Source organism: Columba livia, chromosome 18 (assembly GCF_036013475.1).
Source record: "Columba livia isolate bColLiv1 breed racing homer chromosome 18, bColLiv1.pat.W.v2, whole genome shotgun sequence".
NCBI lineage: Eukaryota > Metazoa > Chordata > Aves > Columbiformes > Columbidae > Columba > Columba livia.
In genome coordinates this window covers 8,820,196-8,829,756 of record NC_088619.1, presented here as the reverse complement: position 1 = coordinate 8,829,756, position 9,561 = coordinate 8,820,196, and the positions used below count along the sequence as shown (strand labels likewise).

The 9,561-nt window shown below is 60.8% G+C and overlaps 1 protein-coding gene across 1 annotated transcript; it reads right to left on the bottom strand.

Annotated features, from left to right (window-relative positions):
- Nucleotides 1–1,011: 1,011 nt before the first annotated feature.
- Nucleotides 1,012–9,561, bottom strand: NHERF1 (NHERF family PDZ scaffold protein 1). Its single transcript, XM_065034887.1, has 6 exons — nucleotides 9,102–9,561; nucleotides 4,119–4,280; nucleotides 3,219–3,372; nucleotides 2,830–2,870; nucleotides 2,189–2,287; nucleotides 1,012–2,059 (listed from the first exon to the last, which is right to left on the bottom strand). Exons 1-6 carry the CDS (start codon nucleotides 9,486–9,488, stop codon nucleotides 1,907–1,909), a joined length of 996 nt encoding a protein of 331 aa, XP_064890959.1. The 5' UTR covers nucleotides 9,489–9,561; the 3' UTR covers nucleotides 1,012–1,906.

The window sequence follows — 9,561 nt, the reverse complement described above, 5'->3', positions numbered from 1 at the left end:
GGGTGGGACAGGAGGGGACAGGGGCTCACCACTGCAGAGGGGACGACTCAGGAGAACAAAGCAGGTTGAAATGGGCTCCCCCAGCTTGCAGGGGGGAGTGACAGCCTGCACATCCCTGGCAGATCTGGTGGCACTTCGTCACTTGGGCATCCTTTGAGCTGCAGCCACTCGTCTACTCAGGTGGAGGAGCTTGTCTGGAGGCTTGGAGTGCGAAACACGGGTGTGGGGCAGGAGAGGAAGCGAAGTGCCAGAGAACACAGCCCTGCCTTGTCCCCAGGAAGCCACCGTCCGACTGTCCCCGCTGCAGTGTGGTGCCACCAGCTCAGCCCCACTCAGCCCCCCTGGCACAGCATGTCCCACACTCACCGCTGCGGCAGTTCGGCTGAGCTTGGCCATGTAAAAACTGTCCCATGTGGGCTTAAAAATAGCCCTGGGCAGTGTGACGGAGACCTGGGGACATCCTGGCCCCCCATGCTGTGGCCCCAGCCCCTTCCAGCACATCACCACCCCCAACCCCACACTAAACCCCCTCTCTGCCCTGCTTTGCTCCCCAGACAGGGCTGAGACCCATCATTTTAGAAGGACAATAAACCCTTGCCCCATAGCCCCCCCTGCCTTCCCCCAGCCCAGGATGCAACCCTGGGGCTCAGGCTCACCCCAAACCCCCCAGAGGGCCTGGTGGCAGTTTTCAGCTCCCCAAGCAGAACTGCCGCCCCCCAACCAGACCAGCAGACACAGATTAGAGCTTCACATCACCCCTCACGCTCCCTAGGGGATTAGAGCCATTTAATCACACCGAGGCATTAACCTGCACTGGGACCAGCCGGTCCCCTCCCCGACACCCCCAGCCTGACTCCACTGGGTGCTCAGGGGCACCCAAACCAGCCCCACTCTGCCTTGTCTCTGGGAACATCACCTACCTCTTCCCCCACCCCTCGCTGCACAATGAGCCCCCAACAAGCCCCCACGCATCCTCAGGATTTGGAAGGATTTAGCCTTAAACCGGAGACGTGAAGTCAGGAAGGTTTATTCCAGTAAACAGAATTTCTCTTGAGCTGGACAGTACAACAACACCCGATCGCAAAACACAGAAACAAAACATCCACAGGAAGAATTTCCACGAAATACATTTAAAAAAAAAAATAAACAGTGTGATTGGAAAACTTATTTTGGAAAATAAAACCCAGAGTCTATTGAGAAGCCTTTAAATTAAACAGTGTTGGATTCAAACCCTGATCAGCTCTGTCTCCAAGAGCAGGCGGAAAGGAGATAATTATTGCTTGCTGCGCTGGCTCCGAACACCCTCTCCCTCTCCCAAAATAGCCCTGGGGACAGGGTGCTGGGGGCTCCCCGCCATGCTGGGCACCCATATCCCCCCTCCTTGCACCCAGGGGTGAGGGGACAGGGCCATCGTGGACGGAGCTTGTGGGATCAAACACCCTGGGGAGGAATTATTGGGGGGGGGGGGGGTAGGTGGGGTTTGCTAAAAGTCACTAAAAGCCTCAGGTTTTGCTGTTAAAGGGCAATTTGGGGGGGGCTCAAATGGAGATGGGGTTTGGGGTGTAAGAATAATCAAGCAACAGGAAGGATCAGAAGTGTTGGGCATCAGATCCCCCAAATCCCTGGTCCCCCCCAAACCCCTGCTTGTGCCTATAGGGGTGGGCAGGAAGAGAGGAGCATCCCAGGGATGGGCCCACAGGAGGGGGCAGCCTCCCAGCACCACCCCCCACTCTCTCTAACCTAAAACCAGTGCCCAGGACCCCACTGCCCACCAAGCCCCCTCCCTTGGGTCAGGGGAGCAGCCCCACATCCTTGTCAGGAGCCTGTGGTAGGGAGGAGGATGTAGGAGAGGTGGGTGTGAGGTTGGGGGGGCCACAGCAGACCCTCGCCCCCCACCCTGGGCCCTTCACAGGTTGCTGAACAGTTCGTTTTTCTTGCTCCAGTCCATCTGGGGTGCCCGCTTGCTGGTGCGCTTCTGGTGCGCCCGCTCCTTGGCCACTGCCAGCGGGATGTCCAGGTCCAGGAGGGAGCCAGGTGCCGAATGACGTTTGTCACCCTCCTGCGTGTCAGGATGGGGGGCAAGAGGCTGTGTCAGCCCCACATGCCACCCCCAGGAAAGCTCCACAGTGGGGGCTCAGCCCCAGACCCCGCTTCCCAGCCACCACCTCCCCAGTACCCCCAGCCCTACCTCGCTGTGCGTCTCACTGGAGTTGGGGGACACGGCCAGTGGCCCGGGGCTGGACGGGCTCTCAGACACCGAGTTGGACCGCGGCTCTCCACCGTTTTCCTGGGGTAACAGGGAGCCAGTGTGAGCAGGGCAGCTCCAGCCCCAGGGTTTGGGAACAGCTCCTGGAACTGTGAGTCCCACCCGGGGTGGGGGGGGGGGGCATGAAATCCACCCTCCCCACACATAATCCCCTGTGGGCTCCAGGCTTATAAATACCTCAGTGTGGCAGGATTAAACCCTGGGCTGACGGCCCTGGTTTTAGCAGGAGGAGGAGGAGGAGGGTGGTTGCAGGGCTGGATGCTGCCTCCCGGCAGCACAAAGTCTCCCACCCTGCAACGTCATGAGGATGGAGGAGGAGGAGGAAGAAGGGAGGCATCGCAGCCACCTCTGTGACCCTCAGCCCCACAGGCAACCCCTGTCCTGGGAGGCACCAGCTCCCGGTCCCCATCCCAGTGGCACCTGCTCTTGTGTGGCAGCCTGGAAGCGCAAGGGTCCTTGGTGGCATCAGCCACCCATGGGCAGATGGGACACTTAAATGGGCAGGGTCCCCCTCCCCAAGACCAGCATAGTTGGGATTAAAAGCAAGATGAGGCTTCTCTTACCTTCCCTATATCACCATTGGCAACTGGTTCTGGCAAAGGACCTGCAGGGTGAGGACACGGGTGCTGAGTGAGGATGTGTTTGCTCTGTCCCCTCACCGCTGGGGTCAGCGGTGCCCAGCAAGGGCTGCATGTAGCCAGTGCTCACCCAGCACTGTCCAGGTCCCCAATTTTGTAACCCACCCCTCACAGCCAGCCCTGCAGCCCTGGGGGATGCTGCTGGGCACCACACTCCAAAGCCGGGTGACTCTGCTCACCCCTGGGGTGACAAGACCTCCACCTCCTCTCAGGGCTCAGGGACTCCCCAGCACCCCCTAGTTTGGGGACAAAGTGACATGGAGCCAGCAGAGGTGACACAAAGACCTCTCTCCACAGCACAGCCCCCAGCCCACCTGCCAGGTGCTCCTCCGAGGGCACCACCTTGCACTTCTTGAAGAACTCATCCGTGAGGACATCCACCACCAGCAGCCTGGTCTCGTCACCGCCCGCCTTGATGGCGGCCACCACGTCAGCGTGCTGCTTGCCCTCCATGCACACGCCATTCACCTGCAGGTATGGCACCATGTCACTGCTGCAGCCAGGGGACACCCATCCCTCAGCAGCTCCATGGAGGGGCCGGCTACCAGCCTTGGTACCAGTCACAGCCCCAGCATGGCCACCCCACAGCCCCCCGCAGGTATCTGGAGCCTTGCAGGGATTAGTGGTGAAGCCAGCAAAACCTCATTAAAAGCAGATTTTCCTCTGAGTGATTAGCACGGGATTGTATGGGCAAAGCTGCCAGGGAGCACCCAGCAGGGCATGGACTTGGGGCTGGTGCAGGACAAGGGCAGGATGGACAAGGCACAGTCCCCAAAAGCTTCACCCCACAAGAGGCAGCAGCTCCACACCCTGGAGAGCAGCGGGGTTGATGTTCAGCCGGTCATTGCCCTCATGGGTCACCACCCCACCTGGCACAAGCTCTGTCCCCACCCTGGTCACAGCCGGCAACGAGGCTTGGGGCCACCGTGCACCTTGTCCTCAGCCTGCCCCACCCTGGGGACACTCCTGCTTCGGGCAGGGGACAACACTACTGCCACCTAACCCACTTAATCCACAGCGTTCAGCCCCAGCCCTGTGGGTGCTGCTCCCCAACGCCCACTCGCACCCCTGGGTGGGGATCGCTGGGGTCAGGTGGCTGCACCCTGAGTCACCGCTGGCACTGGGGACACCGTGCAAACGGCACCTCCCTTCTGGGCACCGGGATGCAAGGGAGCACCAAGTTTTTTGGAGAGAAGCCCCCTGCCCATGCATACCTCGATGATGCGGTCCTGGGGGGCCAGCCCCGCTGCCTCGGCTGGTGAGTCGGGGTCGACGGCGCGCACATACTGCCCCGGGCGGTTCTTGTCACTGTGCAGGTTGAAGCCGAAGCCATTGGGACCCTTCTTCATGCAGCACAGCCGGGGCCGCAGCTCCTCCTGCAATGGGGACAGCCATGGGAAAGCTGCTCCCAGAACCCCCCACCACCCAGGGACAGCACCAGGACCACCAGACGCCTGCATGGGGGGCAGGGACACGATCCTTGAGTGGCCACTTGCACCCACAGACACCTCAAGCTGGGACACAAAATGTCCAATGAACTCATGCTCTAGGTAATTAATAAGGTGCAGGGCATACTAATTGCAGCAAAACGTGTTACTATGTATGTCCCCAGACCATGCTCTTTCTTTTGGGATCACAATTGCAACTGCCATGTGAAAGCTGAGGAGGAAATGGAGCCCAGGCTTCTGGGAAGCTCCCCCAGCCCATCCCAGCGAGTAAGTCTCAGCTGCCAGTGCAGATCCCCCCCCATCACCCCCTTGCAAGCTGCACCCCCCCCCCCCATGGCAAACCCAGACATGGAACCATGGAACCCCCACCCCAAAGCACCCACACCAGTTGCCAGCACAGTGCCTGCCCCAGCAGCAGTCCCTAGCGAGGGTGGGGACAGGGAAGACCCACGACAAGCCCAAAAAGCAGGCTCTGGTGGAGCCGGGAGGAAGGCAGCACCTCCCTGGGTCCCTGCCCTGCGCTCCCGCTGCCCCTGGCAGCGCCGCGGGGCTGCTCCACACCAATAGCTCGGGACAAAGCCGCAGGGAGCACCCGGCTGGCAGCGCTGGCAGCGCTCCCGGGCAAGGAGGAGGAGGGAGGACTTTGCTCCCACCCGTACCAACAAAGCCCCAGCAGCCCAGGCTCCCTGAGAGACTGGGGCCATGAATTTGGGTATGGGGAAAGGGGATAGCCTTGCAGGACAGACAGACACATCAGCACAGAGAGACAGATCATGGCACCAAGCCCTCAAAGGCAGCTGGTGAAGCCAGGAGCAGCCGGTGCCAGGGCAGCCTGGCCGAGCCGTGACCTGCTCCCCACATCGCGCCCCGCCAGCGGCTGGCAGCTTCCCCCGCCCAGCGTCCCAGCCCGCCTTCGCCCTCCCCACAGCCCTCCTGCCAGCGGGCAGCCACTGTCCTGCCTCCCGGAGGGAAACATCTGAATGCATCCAAACCCCCAGCAACCGTATCCTGTCCGTCTCTGGGGTGAGCACCCCACAGCAGAGCATCCTGCCAGCCCCAAGGGACCTGAGGTGAAAGGTTTCGAAGTCAACACCTGGGATGTGGAAAAGCCCCACACTGCAGGAGAACGGAAATGCCCCTAATTTCTATAAGCTTTTGCATCCTCTCCTCCAATACCAGTAGCCCTGCTGCCACACTGGGGCACGGATTAGCTGGCAGAGCCTCCTAATGAGCAATTACAACCTCCAGCGGGGAGGGTGGTGGGGGAAGCTGGACTCAGCCCCCAGCATGGGCATCCCTCTCCACTGCACCCAGGGGTGCTGACAGAGATGCCCACTTGGGATGGGGAGCTCAGCAGCACCATGTCCCTGTTCCTGCTCTGGAAGAGAGCTTGGGGCATCTCCAGACCCTTCTCTTTCCAAGAACGTGCTGGACCACCGCCCCCCCCAAGTACCTTCAGCCACCCAGCAGAACTAGCAGCCCCAGGGATATGGGGACCCCAAATGCACAGCATGCCAGGACCTGCTCCCCTGCTCCCAGCCCCACAATAGCAACTTCAGGGCAGCTTTTGAAGCCCCAAGTACCAGGAAACTCCCTGCAGCCCTACAAGCAGCAACAAGCCCATCGGCGTCAGCATGCCTGCTTACTCAAAGAGAAACACAACGGCTCTGGGGACGCCCAGGCCAGCAAATTCACACGGGTCCCGAAATCTGGCGCACACATTTGGGCTTCATACAAAGGGGATGCAAAGCAGCCTCCTCGCAGCATCCCCGTCACGTCCCGTTTGACTGGAGCTGCTTTTCATGCAGCTGCCTTGAGAGGAAATTTAATTCATTTCCTAATTAGACACCAGCTACCCCCACTGCAGTGCTCCCAAATGGGGGAAATCTACTGTCTGTTACACCCCAAAATGCAACCCTGGGAGGCTCACACAGGTTTTACAAGGAGAAATGTGCATTACTGCCAGGGACAGCTCTTATTTAGCACTAAATTTGCAAGAGGGAAGCCTGGGGCTGGCAGCAAAAGCCTTGTCCTGGTGAAAGCAGCCCCAGTCCATGCCAGGGTGCTGGGCTGGCAGCTGCCGGTGCTGCCTTGCGGTTTGCGAACTTTCTCAAGATACTCCCCAGCAGCTGAAGCCTCCGGAAACTCAGGCAGGGGGAGGACGAGCTGTCACACTGGGGACAGTGCCCGCAGCACAGGGCCCCCGGAAACGGGGCTGGCCTCGGGGATGTGAAACTGTCACCTCGCTGGCTCAGTGCTGCAGAAGAGGGGTGAGGGGATCAGCTCCCCAGGTGCCTCCAGGGAGGCTCAAAAACTCCGCCCCAGCATCAGGGAGGTTTGTACTCTGAGGGTTTTACAGGAATGAGAAGGGAGTCCATGATGACCCCCCTAAAAACCTGCTCAGCCCACGCCCAGCATTAGGAGCCATGGGGGTGTCTGAGCCCACTGGCACAGGGGGGCCCCAACCATGCAGGACCCAGCAGGGTTTGCAGAGAGGTTGGATTCTGGCCGAAAGGTGGGAGACATCAAGCCCTTGCTCAGATCCAAAAAGTGCAGGTGCTGCCAGCCAACTCTCCCAGCAGTGTCTCCAGGTTTGTTAAGCAAATAAAGGCAAGTCCAGCCCAATAAAGCAAACAGAACTCTGACACATGCAAACCAGCCACTCTCCACTGCAGCGATCCCAGGGGAATCCCACCAGCCCTGGGGCTGGGACGGGGCTTGCTGGGGGTTGTGGGGAGACGGGGTTACAGTCACCGGCTGCCTGTCAGCGGCCAGAGAACAGGCACGCCAGTGTGTTCTCAGTTCACCAGAGAGAAATCCCGGTCTGCCTGCTCCGGCTTGGCCCAGCATCCCGCCCGGCACCTGCCCACCCTGGGCAGTAGGTGTCCGGCTGGGGCAATGTCTCCAAACCCGCTCGCCTTGGCTCTCCTGCCCTGAGCACCAGGCCCTGCCCCAGCCACAAGATTTCCTGCTACCTGTTGAGAAACCATCTGCAGCAATGTCACCCCATGTCACCCATGGTGTCACCCACTTCCTGCTCCTGCACAGAGAGAAACCGCCTGCGGTAGCTCTGCATGGGCTGTGCCCTGAACCTGTCCCCTGAGACTGTGGGGCACCTCTAGCTTAGGCTGCCCCCTTAAAACCCCTAGGGCATCTCCAGCTTCCAAGGCCCTCTGCATCATGGCCAACACAGCTCCTGTGAGCAGGAGCCACCCCGCAGCGTGTCAGGGCCCTGATTCCACTGGGGACTGCACATCCTCAGCCCCCCAAGCTTGGCAGAGGACTCGCCCAAGCTACATTAGCCATGTCCCTTTTATTTTTCCCAGCTCATTGAGAGATCTTGGAGAGGAAAGCACAGCACAGACGGTCTCACTGGCCCTGAGGGACTGCTGTCACTGTGACATACGGGAGGGCAGGCACACCCCCCTGCACAAGGGCAGCATCGCAGCCCAGCACAGGACCAGACCCAGGGGACCAGGGGTGCTATGGGGGGCAGTGACAGGGGCAGAGCCTGGTTGTTCCCACCTGAACAAGCACATCCAGGAGGTGCTTTAGCCAGGGAGGGATGAGACCTGTGCCCTGCAGTGTATCAGCCCAACCGAGGGCAACGGGCAGCCATCACCAGGGTAAAGTCTAACAGGAGACACAACTAATAAAAACCACCTGATCCTCAGCAAAACCCTGCGTGACAACAGCTCAGTGAGGCAAAGTCTGCCTGTGGCTCAGCACCGGCACTGGGACAGCCCCATAGCACCAACCCGGCACAGCTGGTCTTTGGGAGCTGGCCACAATAGCTCCCCAGAAGGTCCCCCTCCTCAGGGACACCAAGAACCTCCTTCCCAGGAAGACCATCCACATCTCTGTGGTCACAACAAACATATGTTTTTGCTGAGTAAATAAAAAGCAGTATTATCTTCGGCAGCCCAGAGTGTCTCCTAGGAACAGTTCCAGGCAGGAAAGGTCAACTATTTCTCAATTCCTCACCTTTCTACATCACTTTGTTTGTGCAACCGCTAACTCCCACATGCCGCGTAAGGCTGACATTCCTGAATTAGTAAGTGTCTGTGCACAGGGACCCACCGATGGGATCAGTCTCTCCCAGCCTGGGAAGGGCTCCATCATCTCTGCTCCATGGCAGAGACCAGACGCACTCAGGGCACAAGTGACTGCCACCAACGCCCACAGCCACTGCCCCCCCACCCCCCCCAATACCCCCTGCCACAGCTATTTTGGTGTATTTTGAAGCAGGTATTTCGGGCAGGGGCTCACCTGCATGTCTTAGCTTACCATCGCCCTCACTCCCTGTTGCTTTTCTCACCCCGTTTTACCGGCCTCGCAGCATAAGGAGGGGCCAAAGGGCTCCGGGACACGACGAGCTGCTCGGTTACAGGTCCAAACAGCCCCATCCACCCGCCTGCCCCCGCTCGCCACCCAACACGACTGCTAGAGAAAAGCGTTAAGCAAAAAAACCACATTAAAATAAAAAAGGAGGCGGGGCCCGGTGTCACTGCAGAGACACGATTAAAAAAGAAAAAGAACCGAGAGCGAAACCACACAAGGCGTCCCGGGGAGACCGGGGCAGACGCGGCGGCGGCTGCTCCCGCCCGCTCGGCTGGAAGGCGATGACCGGGGCCAGCGCCGGCAGGTCCCGACACCCCCCTGCTCCACGGACTCCATCCCTTCTTCCAGAAAACTTTTCATCGCGCGAAACCCCTCCTTGGCACCACCACCCCCCGGCCGCCCATTTACCCGCTGTCCGTCGCCGCTGGGCTCCCGAGGCTCCGCCGCCTCCGGGGCCGCCTGTCCGCCGCCCACGGGGGGCTCAGTAACCGACCCGCCCCGCTTCTGCAGCTGCTCGTCGGCCACCGGCTCCACGACGAGGAGGCTGACGGCCCCGGCGGCGGCGCGGATGCGCTCCACCACCTGCTGATGGCTCTCCCGCTCCACGTTCTCGCCATCCACCTCCAGCAGCCGGTCCCCGGCCCGCAGCCCCGAGCGCTCGGCCGGTGACCCCGCCTCCACCAGCCGGATGAACTGGCCCGGTTTGCCCTTCTCGCCGTGCAGGTGGAAGCCGTAGCCGTCCGGCCCCCGCTCCAGGCGGCACAGCCGCGGCGCGGGGCCCCCGCTGCTGCTCATGGCGGGAGGGGCGGGAGCGCCTCCGCCGCCCAGTCCCGCCGTTCCTGTCGAGCGCCTCTGCGCGGCCACCCTC